General features: G+C 45.8%; 1 protein-coding gene across 1 annotated transcript in view; it reads right to left on the reverse strand.

The window, feature by feature from the left end:
• Positions 1-965: 965 nt before the first annotated feature.
• The window catches only part of SLC1A4 (solute carrier family 1 member 4), a 23,995-nt gene continuing 4,144 nt past the window's right edge, over positions 966-20,816 (reverse strand). Inside the window, exons 3-9 of the mRNA XM_077766421.1 lie at positions 14,560-14,602; positions 12,059-12,121; positions 10,674-10,840; positions 7,812-8,045; positions 6,426-6,620; positions 5,986-6,120; positions 966-3,825 (exon numbers count right to left, since the gene is read on the reverse strand). Of these exons, the coding sequence (XP_077622547.1) occupies positions 3,591-3,825; positions 5,986-6,120; positions 6,426-6,620; positions 7,812-8,045; positions 10,674-10,840; positions 12,059-12,121; positions 14,560-14,602 (1,072 nt within the window). The 3' untranslated portion in view covers positions 966-3,590. The remainder of the gene's footprint in view (positions 3,826-5,985; positions 6,121-6,425; positions 6,621-7,811; positions 8,046-10,673; positions 10,841-12,058; positions 12,122-14,559; positions 14,603-20,816) is intronic.

Here is a 20,816-nt window from a genome sequence, read left to right on the forward strand (position 1 = left end):
AAGCTGAGGCACGGAGGGGTTATTGTGCCCGGAGTCACAGAGAAAGCAGACAGTGCACACCTCTCCTTGCTACATCGCTCATATCCTTCATTGATGCTGTTGGAAGCCAGCTCAGATGACCCAACAAATCAGCACACTTTCTGCTCCCCTGGGAAGAGGCGGCCTATGGAATTTCTCCTGACTTGATATCTTGAAAAGCAGAAGCACTGAGTACTAATCTCAACCTTCAAACACGCTTCAAAACCAAGAAACAAGACAGCCGCACTCCAAGGTGGGCATCCAAATTGTCCTTAGTGCAGCCTCCATCAGGCACTTGGTCTGTGTAAACTCTGTTCTCATCCTTTTGGGCCTTGCCCAGAAATGAAAACTGGTGTCTGTATGATACGAAGAGCGGGAAATGGCCAGGTGAGAACGGGACCTGTTTCTTCAGAGGCCCCAGGGTCCGGAAACGAAGGCTTCCAGTGTGAGCTTGTAGGATAATCTTTTATAAAAGGCTTCTAAATTCCCTAAGTGTGCTGGAATGTGGTATCATTGAAACTGAGACGGTATAAAAGAATGGGCGGGGTGTGGTGCGGATGATGGTGGAGGCCCGGGCCAGTGCCTCATGGAGGGGCTGTCAGTAATTCCACGGACTGGGGCATCCTTCCAGCATGGCTCAGGGCTCACAGTGCTTAGTTATGGCCCGTTGACCCAGCTGTTCTGACAAGACTTCATTTTATGGAGGTTTGCGGCAAAACCACTCAGTTTTTCAGGCAGTCAGAAGTAGCTGCACGTTCACCGCCTGCAAGCCACATCGGTGACCGCCCTGCAGGCGTCTGCCCCCCTGAGCCAGCCTACCCTGCCTCACCGGGTCAGGCTCTGGCTAAAAGCTGCTAGAACAAAAATCAATTCACTCCCCCTCAGGCGATACCCTAGCTAGTAAATGCCACTTCAAAACCCAAGAAAGGAATAAAGGAACATGCAGATCCTAGCAGAAACACTGTATTCATTTTGAGGACGGCTATGTTTTAAGGCAAATGTCACACATATAAAACAGGCAGAGATTAATGGTATTTGAACAGTATTTACGGCAACATGTTAGAACAGCAGGGGACACAGCGTCGGACAATGAGAAAGAGGGATTTTCCCCAGCCAGGTCACTCTGCTCTGATTTCTCTTGTGGACTGAAAACCGGGGAGAAACGCGGTGCCCTCTTCCTCCCAGGGGACGGTGGGGCGGTCATCGGGATTTCACACAGAAGCACTCTTCTCCGGGCCACGGCACTCTACCTACTGCATTGCCAGGTTCAGGACAGAGCATGTGCCAGTCACTGGATGGACAGCTTTGATGCTTATGTTTTGTGAAGTAATTCACTTTTAGAAACAGGAGAATCAGTTTACAGAAGCCATAAAACTTGTGGTTAGTTCATCTCTATCCAAACTCAAACGTGCTTGGATTGGAGCTAAAACAATGTGTCAAACACACATGCACAGAGGCACTCGTGTGCACACACAACACATGGATATACGTGCGAGAGAAGGAAAGATAAGATCTATCAAAGGCAGAAAAATAGTGAATGTTCATTTGCGGTTTGGGATCAAATGATGTGATTGTCTCCCCTTTAAAAACAGAAGGGGACCAGCAACCAGCCAGAGGGTACAGGTTTCCAGGCACTGCTCAGTTCTGTTCCTGGTCACTCCTGGCTTCCCAGGGGATGGGAATGGCATAGCTGGTTTAAAGAGATTTGGAGGGAGCTGGGCTTCCCACTGGCCGGGCCAGCTCTGTGTACCATGGCTCTTCCCCGCTCCTTCCACTCAGGCGCACACCCCCAGCTGTCAATGCAGAAGCTTCCATTCTGCACGCCCACTCCCAGCACAACGGGACACACATCCTAAGGTGTGTGTGTTCCCCTTCTGCAGGGCCTGGGTGACAGCAATGCCACGGCAACAGGGAAAACAAGAAAATGAAGGAGGGTGACAGTCGGGGAGCTGTTAGTGGCCTGTTGTGAGTGGCAGGGCCACTGCCTGGGTCTTGGAGTCACACGGAAGTCAGGGACGCGGAAATGTGGTGGAAAGTGCGGGTCGCTGAATCAGGAACACTTGAACGACATCAGGAGGTGGCACTTGATGCTACCAAATAACCACAAAGAGAACGAGGGGCGTGACAGAAGTTGCTAGTGCACACAGAGAACAAAGCCCCACTCACCAAAGCTGTCTTTACCAGAGAGCAAGGCCTCCGTGGAGAAAGGTATCACTTAGGTAAAAAATAAGAGCATAGGGGTGTCAGCACTTGATACCCAAGAACTGAAATGGTTGTTTTCACTGATTCACTAAGTTTGCCTCACCAAATCCCTCTGAGGTAGGTAAGAGGCAGGTGACATCAGCCCCATTTTACAAATGGGGTGAAGTGAGGCCCAGGACTTGCTGCAGGTCATACCATGGATACACAGCCACAGCCAAACAGCAGTCTTGTGCCATTCAGCCTTCCCTGTCCCTGCCAACACTGGCGTTCTTTACGAAGCCCCCTCACCTACATTCAAACCCAGTCAGCAGGCATCTGGAAGAATGCAGACATTTGACTTATAATTGAAACTTTGATGTACTGGCAGGAAAAGAAACCAAGCCCACAGAAATCAGCCAAAGCTGGGGGTCTGAGGACCTGGGAATAGGGGTCCCACACCCCAATTAATGAGCGGGTTTTTTGTTTTTGTTTTGCTGCAGTGCAGCATTTTAGGGGTCTAGTTCAATTATAATAATAGACTCATAAACCAACAAGGGTCCTGAATGTGATGACCATGGAGGAAGAGGTCCCTCTCTGCCTATTGCCACATCGGAGTGGATGGGAATAAAGCTACCAGGTGTCAGAGGCCAGGCCACAGAGGCAGCAAACTTCCCCCCCAGGCTGGGAGGTGAATAAGGATGACTGTCTGTGTGTCCCCTTGCAGGCTGCATACCCCCTCCTTTCTCTGACCTAGTGCCCCTGACCAGAGCCCCCGCAGTGCTAACGCCATCTAGAGTACTTCTAACTTGACAACGAGCAGCGCCATCTAGAGTACTTCTAACTTGACAATTTACCAGCCCCTGGTAAATCAGAAGCCAGCTGCACCTCGCGACAGTACAAAATCTCACACCTCGAGTCCCAGCTCAGTGAATTCCAGCTAAGGGTAAGAATTTGGGAATTTTTCCAATTACTCCAGCTCATGAGGCAATGCAACAGATGACTGTAAACCCCCTGGGTTAGCCCAGAAAGCGCCCTGTGCAGAGCTGACCGGATGCAAGGCAGAGTACGTGTGCACCGTTCCACGCTTTGACTGCCAGGACCCGTGAGCCTGCTGCCCAGCCCGCGCCCAGCCAGGCAGCTGGAGGCCGTGTTTCCAAACAGCACACGCAGTGGCACCTGGATGCGGATCAAGCCGAATGTCAGAGTGTTCTGGTCTTCGGTAACCAGTTCCCAGGGGGAAGCCCAATGCCTGTGCCGAGAGGTAATCCTCAAACCGGTGACTGGGCCAAAGCTTTGCTCGGAGGCTACAAGTCGGAGAGCGAGCGCGGTGCCTGGCGGCCGCACTAACAGGCCGGGCACCGCCGCTGCAGGCAAGCCCGAAGCGAGCCCCGTCACAGAACCGACTCCTTGGATTCCAGTTCCGGGGCGCTGGCCGCAGGGCCGGGGGGGTTCTGGTGTGTCACCAGGGGCGACGTCTCCTCCTCCGATTTGCAGTTGGGGACGGCCTCCACCTTCACCTCGCTCAGTTCCTGCTCCCCTTTCTTCATCGCCTTCTGATTCAGGTGGTGGAGGATGCCTGCACCCAGGGCGTCCCCTTCCACGTTCACCACGGTGGTGGTGCGGTCCCTGTGGGAAAAGGCAAGGCGGACCTTACCCGGATGCGGCGGGGCAGGGCGCCGTCACAGCAGCCTGCAGGCCCCGCTGTTTCCGGGACAGCCGGCTACGAAGGGCACAGGCCTCACTTTACTCTAAGCTGATTTTCTTTTCTCTTTTTAAAAATTTTCTTAACGTTTATTTATTTTTGAGAGACAGAGACAGAGTGTGAGCAGGGGAGGGGTAGAGAGAGAGAGGGAGACACAGAATCTGAAGCAGGCTCCGGGCTCTGAACTGTCAGCACAGAGCCCAACGCGGGGCTTGAAACCAGGAACCGTGAGATCATGACCTGGGCTGAAGTCAGACGCTTAACTGACTGAGCCACTCAGGTGCCTGGGCTGATTTTCTTTCAATATTTCTTTTTTCATGAAAGTAACAGACCCTGATTGTGGAAAACCTGGAAGAAAGAAGTATAAAGAAGAAAACAAAAGCCAGGAACCCTTCACAACTCTGAGAGAGTCTAGTAACATTGGATCTGCTTCCTGCCAGTCATCTTTCTGGGTATGTATTTTCTGGGGAATAGATACCATCATATGAAAATCACATATAACTGGGATGGAGAGTAGTGTCCAGCTTCTCTCCCACTTATAGTACACTGTGGGAACGCCCCTTCTTTTTCTCACTTCAACACTGCATCTCTGCTGAATGTTAATCTTCGATGTATTCCCTGGCAGTTGGCAACCACCACCTCACAGCACTGAACTTTCCAGAAGCTTGGCTTCCCATACATTAGCCCAATAACCATCCTGTCTCCTGAGGCTCAGAGTAAGTACAGTGCTCACTTAGAAGGGGGGGAGGAGGGATGTGAACTTGCCTGACGGCCCCGGAGAAGCTGAGGGCTGTGGAAGCAGAGGCCACATGGTAGTGGAGGGCTCACGTGACTTTAGGGCTCTACTGGGCGGCCCGCCTGGTGCCCTATTTCCGTGTTTGTGACTAAGTGCCTTCCCCAGGCAGAGGCAGCTGAGTGAGGAAGCAGACAGGGCCTCTGACACACTGCTCTGGTCCTGTCCCACTCACCAGCTCAGGGGTCAAGCTCCATCTGATGAGCTGTCGGGATGATGCGGGTTTCTGCTGCACATCTCACCCTCACTGTTGTGAGGAGCCATAAGGATTCTGAGAGGCTCCTTCAAATTTCCAGGGCTTATACGAAAGGCTGGAGACCACCGTTACCAATCATGATGGGCAGAGCCACGGCCCAGTGCCCGGCTCCGGCGTTTAGGTTATATGCCATGCCTGGCTCTGGCTAGCCTGGCCAGGAGGGTCTGTCTTCATTCACTAAAGTACTTGTTCACTGCAGTCCTGGAACTCTTCTATGCACTGTGGAGGTGCTACCTCATTTCATCTTCAACACAGCTCTGACATACGTTGTACAGTTATTCCCATTTAAGAGGTGAGCCCATCAAAGCACGGAACAGTTCCAATCACACCACTAATAAATGGCAAAGCTGAGATGTGAACCCAGGTACCTGGGCTCCAAAGCTCATTTTCTTATCCGTATGCTGCTACTGTACAACATTAGTACCTCAGGTGAACTTCCCTGTAAAACAAGTATTGTTTATACCCAGACAAGGTATCACTTGGCTCAAGAAATTGGCACTCAGAATCAACACACTGTCCTGTGCCTTTACGGGAGCCCTGGCAATGGTGGTCTGAATCATACCTTCTACCTCACTCCATTTCCCCTGAGCCCAAGCCACTCACAACAGCTGGTTTCATCTTCACTTCCCTCTCAGAAATCACTCCTTGGAAGTTCCAGGCCAAGGGTGATCATTCCCAAAGGCTCACTGCTCCAATGGCTATGACTCCTTGCAGCCAACAATCTCCATTAGACCCTTGTGCCCCCTTTACCTGCACTGGGGGTCCAGCTTGGGCCTTGGACACCTGCTTTCCTGGACGCTCTGACCACCCTCTCAGTGAGGACACTTCACGGTCATTCATGGGCCATTGCCTCTTATACTGTTACATTTTTCCTAGCACTAAATTTTGTCTTGCCAGCTCAACTGTCGGCTCCTTCACAAGGCAGGGGGCCTGTTAGAAGTTTCTCCACATGCCCAGGCCCTGCAGGGTGCCACGCTCCCAGGGAAGTCAGCACAGACTTTCTTTTATTCAGTGCCCTTAGGACTTGCTACTTACACAATCCAGTCCACAGCCAGGATCAGAGAAAGGTCATGAGTGGGCAGCCCAATGGCCTCCAGGATAATGGCGATGGTGAGGACCCCCCCAGCGGGCACGCCAGCGGCTCCAACGCTGGAGGCTGTGGCCGTCACCCTAGGGGGTGGCACAGAAGATGAGTCATTAACACAAACCATGGTGTGGGCACAGAGAAATGCAAACTATGGCAGCTATGGCTTAGAAACCAAAAACCCTACGACCCTAGATTCTGCCAGCTGAGCCCTCGAGAGGTGATTCGCTCTCTTCGAGTAATGAATTCACACTGTCGTTTTCCTAATGAGACATCCCCAAGTCATGGCGAGACTGGTATTTGTGAGGTTTTCTGAAGGAAATCACACATGCGCAAAACCCCTCGAGTTTAGACACAGGCCTGGAGATGAAGAAAAGAATAGTGCACTTACAGAATCGTGAAAATCTGTCCTGCTTTCAGCTCAATGTTGTTGAGCTGGGCGATGAACACGGTGGCCACACACTGGAAGATGGCCGCTCCGTCCATGTTCACGGTGGCCCCAATGGGGAGGATGAACCTGCTGATCCTCTTGTCCACACCGTTGTTCTCCTCAATGCACTTCATCATGGAGGGAAGGGTTGCTGAGCTGGAAACGGAAGAACAGCCGATCGTGAGAACAGTTCTTCCCAGCTAGGCTAATAGATCACTCAGCTCAGACCCGGGAACAGAGCAGTGGGCCTCGCCCTAGTTTCTGGTTTCTCTTCCCTGAAATCAGAGAAGAGTCGGAATTGTTTCAAAGTTTCTGTCGTAATGTGGGGTTTTGTCAGTTCCCGAAGTATTCCAAATCTGATTGCCTAGATTTACCTGTTATGTTATTTCCCTGGATACACCTGCTCCAAATATTTTAAGAAACCATACGTTACCTCATGGTGCAAAATGTTCTCAAGAGAACAAGGAACCATTTATTCTATATGCGAATCTCCTCCCTTGAATTTTTCCCCCCAAAAAGTAAAAGGCAAGCTATGATTTTTTTTTTCCTTTTAGGCCAGGAAGTAGCAGTGGCTATGAGTCTAGAGAATGACTGTGTTCCTAGAAAACTTGAAGGTCAAGCCCTGCTCTCTCCAGCCTGCTCCCAGGCTCCATGGAGGGCGGCTGGCACAGCTGAGAGGCAGACTTGTTTTTGTCTAAGCCAGAGAATTTACCGTCCTAATTCTTTTTACCTCTATTACCGTGTCATATAAATAGCCAGTCAGGATGGGAGGAAACATGCAGTAGGGAGGCAAAAACCAAATGTATAAATGCAATGTGCTGCCAGCCTTTGAACGTCTTCTTTAACACATTTGGAAAGCCCAATTGTTTTTGAAGGATTTCCAATCATGACAAGGTGCATCTTTTGTACTAAATTAGATAATCCCACAATACTGTGGACGACCCATCCCTCACCATGATGCCTTGGTCTTACTTTCTAATTCATGTATCCAGAGGTAGAGTTGGGCAGCTGTCATTCTGGAAACGTCCCTGCAGTGCGTTCTGAGTTAAGTGGTTGCCTTTTTTTACTCAGGCAAAGGTCTCACTAATTAGGGTGAGGACCCACTATGAGGTTAAACAATGATCCGACCTCTAGGGAACAAGAAGGAGGAGGGAATGAGGCAATCCCAGAAACCCACTTCCATAAAAGTGTGGGACTGGTAATTTAAAAAAAGCAGAGAAGACCAACTTTGAGTTTTCAAGAACTGTCAAGAAATGTCAAGAAATCGGCTGTGTATCCACGACCGGGCTCACCTGATGGCACAGTAATATGGCTGCGGGCAGCCAAGGCCACTGGAAACGGACTCACCTGGAGCACGTGGCAAATGCTGTGGCAAACGGTGTGAGGAGGCCCAGGAGGAACCTGAATGGGTTTTTTCGCGTGAAAACAAAATAAATAAGGGGCAGAACAATTCCTCCATGAATAAAATGGCCCAATATAGATGTGAAGATATATTTTCCAAGGCTGGTCACCAGCACGATGATGTCTTTCATCTCCAAAATCTTGCTTCCAACCAGGAACATGATGCCCACAGGCACATACCTAGGGCATGAGCATAGGGCACTTGTCAGTAAGAGTGATGTGATGACGGCGCTGGGAGATGCAGACCCTTCCTCCTGATATACAACACAGAGGCTCTCAACTAAGTGCTCTTCGTTTCTCCTTAGGATAATCCTAGGGGCTCCTGACTGGCTCAGTCGATAGAGCATGCAACTCTTGATCTCAGGGTTGTGAGTTCAAGCCCCACATTGAGTGTGGCACCTGCTTAAAAATAAATAAATAAACAAATAAATAAATAAGGGAAGCTCTCCCTAGTATGATTCTGAGGAATAGAAAAGGATGGGCCCATTTCATAGGCTGTGAAACTACGTAAAATTAACATGATAAATCACCACGGATAATAGAGTCAGGACCAGAACCCAGGCTTCCTTCTCCTTGGGTATGTTATGTTCTTAACGGAGGGATGCTACCAACCACATGGGCTCCTAAGTGGAAAGCCAAGGAACTCCTCAAGATCAAAGCCTCTGGGACTGAGAACTTGATTTTCAGCCTTGGTCAGGCTTGTTCTGAGAACTTAGAAACACAAAAGACTAACACCTATTTTGCAGAATTGCTGTGATACAGAAATTGAGCCAAAGCTGGGACTTTTGTTAAGTTTCAAATTCCTTGTGGTTTGGGAAACATGATTCCGTGGGAAAAAGTCATTAACAATGACCCTCAGGGAACATTCCTCGAACGTGAAGATTTTTTTAATGGCAAGATGGGAAGAAAAAGGGAAGAAATGAACTATGGGAGCAACAGAAAACAGAAGTCAGCTGTTTTGAAGTTAATATACATTTTGGAAGAATTGTATAACCACTGGCTTTGTGAATTTCAATTACATAGATATAATGCCAAATAGTTCAAATGTAAAAGAGTTCAAAAGGATGAACAAAGTCTCCCTCTCACCTCTGTCCCCCAAGTACTCAGTTTCCTTCCCTGGAGATAGCCAATGTCATTGGTTTCTTGAATTTTCTTTACAGAGATAATCTAAGCAGTATTATTAATTTTAAACTCCATAGCAACTCATGAATGCACTGTCCTTTCAAAGAATTAAAACACAGATTAGGCCAAAATCCTCTTTAGGCACCATAGTCACACCAGACCCCTCCTCAGAGAACTACTTTGCTTGTTATGCATTTAGATACATAGGTATGCACTTAAGACTTTTAAAAGTATTTTTTATTTATTTTGGGGGGGGGGAGAGGAGGGGGGAGGGGTAGATAGAGGCAGAGATTCCCAAGAAGGCTCTACGCTGTCAGCACAGAGCCTGACGTGGGGCTTGAACTCACAAACCATGAGATTATGACCTCAGCCAAAATCAAGAGTTGGACACTTAACCGACTGAGCCACCCAGGTGCCCCCAGGTAAGGCGTTTTAAACCCTAATTCTGGTGAGATGCACTTACTGGGCAACAGATCGCCACTGGTGGCAACACACAGCAGGCTCTGCCTTATGGAACACCTGCTTGTGTAACTAGTATATTGAACTGCAGGAATGACTGTATATTGCTTTCCAGATTGAAAAGGTCTTAATCTAAGAACATCACTTTCTTCCATAATTTCCTGGAATCTAAACTTTGAGAAGATTTTAGACTGAAAAAATAAGCCAGGAAGAGAACCTGACGTGTGATGAAAACACTTTTTCCTTTCTGAAAACATTTTTCTCTCCAGAACAACAACAGTCATGTGAAGGGTCATGTTTGCAGGGGTAGAGTCAGACTCTGGAATTTTTGGTTGGCGAACATAAACACTACCAGTGGGGGCTCTGGACTCGGCCTCCCATTCAATGATAAACTTCGCTACCCAATTCCAGGCTTCTGTCCTAAAATCTGCCACCCCGATGCCATCTGAGAGAAGTTTTGGGCGATTAAGGGTTGACAATAAGGAAGATGCTTTGTGTCTGAAGGGATAAACTAAGCTTCTCAACAATATATGAGTAGCAGTTAAAACCCACGGAAGTCTGACTTGAGCAAAACAGCAAGATAAAGCTTGTCGATAGGTGCTAGAAGTGGCAGGGTTTCTGGGAGGTCACTTGGAGAGATCTGGTCCAAATTTTCCTTGTTAGCCAGAAATCAATCAAATGGTTTTTTATTAAACAATTGTCCTTTTAATGATGTCACCTAAAGAAACATTTACGTAGAGAGACCATTCCAAGTTTATATATGCATGGGGTGCAAATGAATTTGTCCTCCATGCTGTGCAATATTATACTAAGGGGCCCCTTTGAAACCTCAAGCGTATGGTTTTAAGATAAATAAGCCTTACACAGCAGATAGCAAATGTATGGAGTTGGTTGCCCCACAAGATGATACTGGCATCCTATATGATATGGATAATGGCAGAAACCCAGAAATAAATCACCAGTGGTGGAACCGTAAGGGGTCACTGTGGGTGCTACAGAAGGCACAGGGAGCTGTGGCACAGGCCTGATTCTCTGAGATGCTGGGCAAAAGAAGAAGCCGCTCCATCTCCACCACCCCCTCTACCAAGCCGGGCCTATGGTACACCAACCACAGATGGAGCACTGAGCCAGGCTGGCCTTGCAGGGCTGACCTCGGACAGGAGACGGGGATTCTTTTCTGGACGGCAGGAGGAATGAGAGGGAGACTAATGGGCGGGCCAAACTCACCACATAATCCATGACACCAGCACCATCGTCGCTTCATTGAAGGCATTGAAGAAACGGATGAGCTCTTCTCCTTCAGAGCCGAGTTTCTTTAGGGCCACTCCTAATACCAGGGCAAAGAGGACCAGCCCTAAAATGTTCATCCCTTCGATCTCGGTGCCGATGGGGATCTGTGGGATGAGAGGGGATGGAGGACCTAAGTTTACACCTGATGAGTTAGACCATCACTTCAAAGGGTTGCTTTTAGAAGGAGATCCGGTTTATATAACATTGTATGTTAACTGTGCTTTGGTGATAAATACAAAAAAAAATTTAAAAAAAATAAAAGAAGAGCTGGTTGGTGAAAAGTTTCTTCAGATCGAGAGTCAATGATTGTAACTGTGTCTCCCAAATGTCCACAAATTCTTTGTGGCTAGACTGTTGCAGTGGCCCTCCTAGCTGACAAATCTCACAAAAGATTTTCAGGGTCAACATGGATATTTTCAGGATATTCTTTCATAAGTCAGTGACTTAAAATATATACATATACTGTGTTCCTTATTTTTTACCATAATGCTCAATCTCACTACTACAAGCATATGCTGGAGTTATGTTTACTGCATCAAAATGCATCATAAAATTCTGAACAGCATGTCAGAATGATAAAAATAAAAAGAGTATTTTTACCATAGATCTGAGTTCTAGTCCCAGGTCTGATAATAAATAACTTCTCAGACTTTCAAATTCTTCATCTGCAAGATGAAGTAAATGGGACTACTTGTAGCTTTCAACCTTTTTTGTTTTTTTTTAAACGTAGAACTTTTCCTCAATCAAAGAAAGACTAGGACAACTCAGAGCCCCTGGGCCCTCAGAAGCTGTATGCGTAGGGTAAGGAAAGGGCAAAGTACCTCCTTCTTCCCATGACAGCTCTGTAGAAGCACTGAATAATCTTCAAGGTCCCCTGTCCCATCCAGCTCTATCATGAAGACTGGAACCTTACCTAGTGTCTGGCCAATAATAGCCACTCCAAAAACATGTGTGAATGAATGATGGCAATAGTGAGTTAAGCCCCTAAGACAAGTTCTATGTGTAGAGGTAGGTTAAATCACCTATTAGTTATATTTCAGGATAGCAGAAGGGGTGTTATAAAATATGTTTTGAAGAAAGGGGATATTTGTTCCAATTCGATGAAATGGATCTGCTAAATATTCTAATCCTACAGACGCTGGGCTTTGACCATGTTGGTAAATAACCTAAGGAGCAAAGCTGATCTGTTCTTCGGATAGTTCTTTCAACACCCAGAGTTTTGAACCCTGCTGAGAAAAAAATGCATCACATAACCTCCTGCAATTAACAGCACTATTTGCTTTGTAAGTCATTTGCCACAGTGATCTTATAAAAAGCTTTACCTTTTCATAGGTTACATTTCCAGAGCTCGTGTTGTGGGTCACCTCTCTATAATCAGTTGCATACTAGGAACAAGAGAAAGAAAAATCCACTGTTAGTTCACAGGTGAAGACCGACCAGAGGAAGGGAGAAGACTGGGGGGCCTCTTCCTCATTATTCACTTTGAGTGCTCTCAGAATTCCTCACTCGGTTGGCCTGACAAGCGCCTGTGAGTACTGTGCAAAAGTTACTTAAGACCACGGCAGCATACACCCCACGAGGCCACTGTATTACTTAGGGACCCACAGCATTAGGGACAATGGTTTGGAGGAGAAGGTCTGCACAATTTCAGACTGATAGTTTGCTATTTCCAACAGCTGACACTTTGTATTACTTGGAGAACTTTGGTATTAATTCCATAATGTTGAAGTTCACTTTTCAATGTGTCATGAATGAGGGGAGAGGCAGAGAGAGAGGGAGGCAGAGGATCCGAAGCAGGCTCTGCGCTGACAACAGTGAACCTGACACAGGGCTCTAACTCACAAACCGCAAGATCATGACCTGAGCCAAAGTCGGAAGCTCAACTGACTGAGCCACTCAGGTGCCCCTATTTTCATTCAGATATTTATGCTCCACTTTGTTCCAGGATTTATTTGAGCTTGACTGCTTTTCAACATCTACTTCTAATTTGCCTTGGCCTCTACTCTCCAAAGCAAAGGATGTGAGGCAAGGTGGCATTTTCTGGCTAAGTCATCTGGGAGACTCACTTATCATAAGTGCAATGACTCTCCAAACCCTGGTCCTAGAGTTGGCTTCATGCACTTCTGCCCAATGCACACGGCTGTCTCCCTGTGGCAGTATGCACTACTGAATGGGATCTGTTATAAAATGCCTTTCCTGAGCTCTTCTAAGGACACCTGGCTCTGAACTGTCATGAGGAGCCCATTAGAATATACTGCTTTGTGCCTGCCTTTGATGAGGTCTGCTTTCTTTCAGCTTTGATTTATCAAGCTTTCAGACAGGCAGAGGTGTTCAGCTGTCCTGTGATTAAGGGTGACAGTGGAAACAAAACTCACCCTACGCCTTCTGTGACCAGCACTGAAAACTCCATAAACCTTTTACTTTTTTCCTACCTCACATTATAAATACAAGCCACAGCTGTGTTTACATGCAGTTTTTTTTTTTTTTTTTTTTTTTTTTTTTTAAAGAGAGAGAGGGGCACCTGGGTGGCTCAGTGTCTGACTCTTGATTTCGGTTCAGGTCATGATCTCACGATCCGTGAGACTGAACCCCGCATTGGGCTGCACATTGACAGTACGGACTCTGCTTGGGATTCTCTCCCTATCTCTCTGTTTCTCCCTGGATCATATGCAAGCTCTCTCTCTCTCTCTCAAAAATAAACAAATAAACTTTAAAAATAAATAAAATAAAAACAACAGAGCGGGGGCTGTGAATAGAAAAGTTTGCTTGGAAACGGCAATGAGATTAGTCTACCTCATCTAGACCTTTATATTCCTTCTCCTCATAAAGCATGGCTATAGGGATGTTACTTGCAGCCTTGCAAACATTAGAGAAAAATAGAAACAACCTGAATGTCTATCAATAAGGGACTGACAGAATGAACTTAAGATGCTCATACAGTGTAATATGACCATTAACATTATATGGAAGGATATCTGCTGACATGAAAAATGTTTACCAGATGCTGCCTTAAAACAGAGGTTAAAAACAATATGTGTAGTATGTGTACATACTACCAAAATATGTAGTATAAGTAATTTTTATTTTTATTTATTTTTTAAAAATTTTTTAATGTTTTATTTATTTCTAGGAGAGAGAGAGAGACAGCGTGAGCAGGGGAGGGTCAGAGAGAGAGGGAGTCACAGACTCTGAAACAGGCTCCAGGCTCTGAGCTGGCAGTCAGCACAGAGCCCGACGCGGGGCTCGAACCCACGAACCGCGAGATCATGACCTAAGCGAAAGTCGAACGCTTAACCGACTAAGCCACCCAGGCGCCCCAAGTATTTTTTATTTTTAAAATGTGTGTGTATGTGCACCTGCAGAGAAAAAAACGTATCTGAAAGATGTATACCAAAATGTTAATGGCTATCTCTAGGTAGTGATTATGGGTGATTTTTAATTTCTTCCCTATTTTTGCACTTTATTTCTTATTTTTCTGCATAAGCATATATGACCTTTATAATCAGAAAAAAATACAAGTATATATTTTTTAAAATTGCAAAATATTTAAGAGAGCCCCAAGATGTTATCTGGGTATATTTCCCAGGTGACACAAAAAGATGACAGAACCAGGGGGATATTTTAGAAAGCCTTTCAGTTTTTTGTGTGGTTTGGTTTGGTTTGTTTGTTTTTATTCCAGGGTCCCTTTATAAAAATGTAGGCCAGCATACCAAGTTTTGTTAACAATAGTACCCTGCCCTGTCCCGCCTTACCTAACTCTATAGCACGATTTATACACCATCCCCATCAAAGTTTCCCGTTCTTAGCAAAGCATCAAGCTTACCGTGCGGAAAGTGGCAACCACAAGATTTGAGGGAAACAGGTTTCTGTTGGAAAAGAAAGCACTTTGTCAGCGTTTTTAAGATTCAGCGTTCAAAGGACCTGCTCCAAGATGCTCATTCCTGACAGCTCAACACACGTCGTTCCCCCTCTCTCCACCTCCAGAGGTTACTGTGGCCCCTGCTGGACCCACACACCCAACTGTGCCTTGGTTGCTGGGCCACAATTGATACTCTGAGCGCAGGAGTCTTATGCTCATCTCCCTCATGGTACTCCAGGAAAACCATAGCACTTTCCTCTCCCCAAGAAGTTAAGCCCTATTGCAGAGGTTTTTAGCAAGAGTGGTACAGCCCACCAGTGAAATCCAAGGGAGTGTTTTCATTGTCGAAATAATTGGGGGGCATTCCTGCAATAAACGGGGGAGTGTTTATAGTAGAAGGTGCCAAGTCCCAGCCATTCATTCTACTGAGTGTGGCCCTCACGCTGTCCAAATGTCCTATATGACATGCCTGTAGGTGAAAACCTTATTTATAATTACCTCAGCCTAAACCAACTCCAAAACAAGATGGGTTTTTTTGCACAATTTGAACATACACTGACTTTTCTAGAAATGCAACTACTGCATAAAATGTGGAATAATTCTTTGCTTTATTCAGAATGCTGCTGAAAATTGTTCATCTTTCTGGAAAATCACATCATCAATGGCAAATTGTAGGATCTGAGTCCTCAATTACACACACCAGTATCAAGTACCAGCCTGCATTTATAGCTCTCATTCGCGGTGAATGTAAGCTGAGAAGCAAGCACCTAACCACTTTGTTCTAGGATTTTTATGTATTAAAACATATTATTTTTATTATAAACTGCTCTCCTTTTATCTTTTGTATTACTATTGAGTCATACTGATGCTTTGAAGTATGTGTGTAGGTAAATTCTATTTATGGATTTCACTTCAGGATGAAGCGTTTTATAAAATATTTGTCATAAAAGGAGGACAAAAGAACAGATTAAGTTAAGCTAGAGTTTGAAACCAAAATCTGTTCATGCAAACAGTTTTACTGAGAGCCTCCTTTGGATCAGGCTCTATGCAGGATACTGGTCTTGATCTATAACAAAATCCCAGTGACGTTTCCCTGTCCATTGGTTGTACCCACCTCCTGTAAGAATAAGGATAGAAAAGTAAAAGGCTCCGAATCATCCTTTACAACGTATGCCAACTTATCCAGTAATTCTGACTTCTGTGGTCGTTTACCTAGCACTAGAATCGCTAGGCAACTATTTGCAGTGCATTTGGTTTCAGAGGTAGGCAGGTCTGACTGCAACCCAACTTGGCAAGCAGTCTAAGATAGGTTCCTTGTAGTCACATCTTGTGCAATGCCCTTCCCCTTGAGTGTGGGCGGGGCCTAGCACTTCCTTCTAGCCCGTAGGATACAGCAAAGGTGATGGGATGTCATTATCAAGATTCGGTTACATAAAATCGTGGTTTCCTTCTCACTAGACTTGCTTTTACTGCAACTCATTCTTTATTAAAACTCGTTGAAGTGTACACCTAAATGGGTGCATTTTATTGTCCTTAAATCATATCTCAAAATTGCTTAAAAAGCTAAAAACAAAGATACAGCGCTTACTGCAAAGAAGATTTTACAACCATAAAAATACATACTTTCAATGGGATGACTGAACTTTCTATAGCTCAGCGCTCAGTTACAAATCACTGGGAAGGCACCACCTGGGGGCAGTGAGATGGAGCTCAGGCATCCACAAAATTATCCTCCTTTCCCTCGGTCCCTCTGGTTGCCACAGAACATGTGCAATCCCTCTTGCCCACACCAAGGGCAAGGAGCTGAGGCTGTGGGAGTAAAGCAAAATGCTTGACAGATTGTGCCTTTGGTGTTGTAGCAAGGTCATCGCCATACTGAAGGTCACTTAGGTTTTCTACATCGTCTTCCAGGAGTTTTATACTTTTGCGTTTTTCATTTAGGTCTGTGACCCATTTTGAGTCAATTTTTGTAAACAGTGCAAAGTCTGTGTCTAGGTGTGGATGTCCAGCTGTTCCAGCACAATTTGTTGAAAAGATGACCTTTGAGCCATTGTATTGCCTCCACTTCTTCGTCAAAGATCAGTTGATTATATTTACATGGATTCTCTATTCTGTCCCACTGATGTATTTGACTGTTCTTTTGCCAACACCACACCGTCTTGATTACTGTTGCTTTATGGTAAATCTTATAGTCAGGTAGTGTCAGCCCTCCGCCTTTGATCTTGTCCTCTCTGCACCCTTCTCACCCCTCTTCCCTTTGGCTTTTAAACACAGATGCTGCTGTGAACTCCGGCTTCCTTACTCCTGGGCTCTCCTGCATTCAGGGCTCAGTTGCCGGTCATGCAAGCAGATTTGCTCCTCAAGGCTTTGACTTCAGGCACTTTTCCTAACTCCTCACATTCACACGATAACTCCACATGCTTTCAAAATAAGAAACCTTAAAGCTAGAAGAGATTTTAGAGGTGGTCAAGTTCAGCCCCCTCATTTAGCATATGGAGACACAAAGAACCCAGAGATATTAAGTTGGTACATCTCCCACTCATGCTCCATCCAGACCAACACTAATCAATATGGCAGCCATATGGTTACTGGACACTTGAAATATGGCTGGTGCTATAGAGAATCTGAATTTTAAAAAATTTATTTACATTTAAACTAGTTAAATTTAAATAGCCACTTGTGGCTACTGTCTATCATACTGGACACTGTAGATGTAGAGTTTTGAGATCCAGAGTCTGGAAATAAGGAGGAACAATTGGTCCTCTCCGGCTGTACCTCTGCACAGTACTCAATTTCACTGGGGACTAGAGTGCTTCGAACCACTGAGTTCTTCATTTTATTCAAACTCTCAAAGATTTCCTTTTTCTGTTATTTGATCCTTAGAAACACACTTAAATTCCATAATAACCAGATTTACATCAGACCAAAGTTTCTCCAACATGAGTAGGCCATGAAAGCAATTTATTATACATAACCAGCATTTTATAAACTATGTGATACATTAGACAGAATAGAAGATACCAGCAGGTGGCACCTTTAAAATGCTGTTTTGTGGAACTTGTGTTTCGTGCTGGGAGGGGTAGGCATATAGGTACAGGTACCATAATTTAAAAACGTCAAGTCCATACTAAATTCAGAGAGCCAAGTCAGACCAAATCAGACAGAGTGAATGGACAAGCCTTTCCAGTGCTAAAGGATCTCTGGATATGCTACTTAAACAGAGAAACCAGTGTGGGCTGAGGCTGAACTGCCAGAAGGAGAGCTTCCGTCCGTGGTAGCGGACACTCCCGCAGCTCATACGGTGAAAAACTTCAAACCAGTTTCTTCTTTATACATCGGGTACCGTTCGCTCTTCTGATCCTATTCGTCAAGGGTGGTCTGCATTTCCCTATGCTATATGAGAATGGAAAACAATGTACTTTCGCATATTTTTTGTTCCAGAAATATTTCCTTTTATTTAAGTTCAAAAATTCTTTACCGAATTTATGAAAATTTCAAAGACTCTTCAGAACAGGATATGGCATGGTATGTGCGCCTGCTAGATATTTATTATCCTCAGTGTTTATTGTTACAGAGTCCGTTAACAGAGACATGCCCTTTCAGATCTTGGTACCCCCTACAAGGCTGGGAGCAGAGGAAGGGATGGGGGTCGTGGGCTCACACTATGGTGACAGTGGGGGGTGGGGGAGTAATTTTTCTTCTTCTCAAGGGCCATATCCAGTTTTAGATTTCAGCTAGAAAGATACTGCTGGGCCCCTGGGGTGGGGGACTTTTGGGGAAAGGAGGCTAAGAACAGCACTAATTCTCTGTAGCAAGTAGCCTGAGAGCTGTCCCTGAGGGGCTGGGACACTTGAGAATATTAGCAAGACCCTCCAATATTCACTCATTTAATACTCATAACAAGTGTAAGCAGTAGATACTATTATTAGCGTCACTTTATAGATAAGTAAACTGAGGCACAGAGAGGCTAACTGACTTGTCCATTCAGCTAGTAAATGGTAGAACTAGATTCAAACCCAGGTAGTTGACTTCAGTGTCTGCTTTAAAAAAAAAAAAAAGAAAAGAAAACTTTTTTTAATGTTTATTCTTGAGAGAGCGAAAGACTGAGCACAAGCCTGGGAGGGACAGAGAGAGAGGGAGGCACAGAATCTGAAGGAGACTCCAGGCTCCGACCTGTCAGCACAGAGCCAGACACAGTGCTTGAACTCACAAATCACAAGATCATGACCTGAGCCAAAGTCGGACACTCAACCAACTGAGCCATCCAGGCACTCCTTCAGTGTCTGCTTTTAATCACCACCCATGTGGCCTCTCCGGGTGCTCTTTTCAGTCTCTCAACTATCCAGGTAGCCTCCTGGGTGGCAGAAGGAAAGATGTCGGGTCAAAACCTTTTATTGTTTTGTTTTGTTTTGTCTTTTTTTTAAAATAACAAGCTGCTGCCTTTTCCCTTTAGTGACTCATTAGGCTGAGAGCCCTCCATTAATTTGGATCCTTTTTAGATTTGCTAAGAGTCTCCATCTTGCCTATGGAAGAGAGACATAGCGCACAGGTCAAATGACCTGCCATGGCCAACAGTTAAAGAAAATTATTCACTACTCATTCCCTTGACTGCAATCTCAGGGCTAACAATAGAGCTCAGTCTCTGATAGGTTTCTTTGCAGCTATTAAAGAAACGTGTTCTTTGCAGGTTGAGAGGCATCGTATTCACACCAGTCCTTGAGAAGGAAAGTAAGTCCCTTACGCCTCCCTCTGTGAAGGGAAAGGCTCGTAGCACTGTGCACTGTTGAGAAAATGAGCATGGGGAAGAAAAATAGCCTAGAAAAGTGAGCAACAGGCAAAATCTCACTTGTGTTTACCAAGCACATGGCTGCACCCTGTTACGCTTCTGCAAACGACAGTGGCCCAGGGCCATTTTTCTGGCTGCCAGTGTAGACAGAGCCCTGTGCCCAGGAGCTGTTCCTACCTGCCACCTTTGCGGGTAAGCCTCTGGCTTTCCATTTGAAATCTACAAATTTTAGCACCCAAAGGAATGTTAGAAGCCAGTTGTCTCAATCCTTTCCACTTATAGCTGAAGAAAATTGAGGTCAGCTTTGGAGATCACAAACATATAATGCAGGCAAGAACGACACTGGAATGTCAGGGAGGATATGTGAAGATTTCTGCTCCTCTTTAGAATGGAAGGCTCTTCTGTGTTTAGTTTTGACTTGTCCACGTTCTCCAAATTTCCCATAGTGTGGATTCTATTATTCCAAAACACAGTAAATGTTCACTTCTTTTTCTCCAAGCTCCTGTGGTTCCCAACACACTTAGACTGCATTAGCTTCAATTCGTCCTCAACTGCCCCCTTCCTTTTACTCTCGTTTCTTTCAGACTATGAAAAATCCTCATACGTTCACGCGAAACGAACAAACAAAAATCCCGATCGCTCTGTAATACTGCTCCGTTTGTAACAAGAGCAAGCATATACTGGGAGAGCCCTGTTCGAAGAGCTTTACAGACATAACTCATTTAACCCTCAGAACAATCTTTTGAGGGAGGTACTTTCATGATGGCCGTTATGAAGATGAGGGAGCTAAGACACAGAGGTTAGGGACATGCTCTAGCATTCACAATCAGTAAGTATTGCCAGGGACCAAGAAGTTCCATAATGACCGAGTTCCTGATAACCTGTTTCTGTCTTTTTGGTGCCAACACCATTTCATTGGGGATGAAAAGTCACAGCTCAATCACCTGGGTCACACCCAGTTCTGAGAGTCCGGTACAGCTCTGGGGCCCTGGGCACAGGGCTCTGGGCCGCTCAGGAGGAGACTGGGACTTACCCACCTGCCAGGTGCCATCCACCAACTCTATCCCTTTTCAGCTATCAAAGGGCCTGCTTCTAGCACCAGTGCCTCACGCCCACTCCCCAGATGGTTCTTTCTTTTTTTTTTTTAATTTTTTAATGTTTTATTTATTTCTAGGAGAGAGAGACAGTGTGAGCAGGGGAGGGTCAGAGAGAGAGGGAGTCACAGACTCTGAAACAGGCTCCAGGCTCTGAGCTGGCAGTCAGCACAGAGCCCGAAGCAGGGCTCGAACCCACGAACCGCGAGATCATGACCTAAGCGAAAGTCGGACGCTTAACCGACTAAGCCACCCAGGCGCCCCCCCCCGATGGTTATTTCTAATCCACTGTGCGTTGGAAAATCAAACCACTCCGTAATGGCATTCTGAAAATATTCTAA

The sequence above is a fragment of the Crocuta crocuta genome, unplaced genomic scaffold (assembly GCF_008692635.1).
Source record: "Crocuta crocuta isolate KB4526 unplaced genomic scaffold, BGI_CrCroc_1.0 scaffold113, whole genome shotgun sequence".
In the NCBI taxonomy this organism is placed as follows: Eukaryota; Metazoa; Chordata; class Mammalia; order Carnivora; family Hyaenidae; genus Crocuta; species Crocuta crocuta.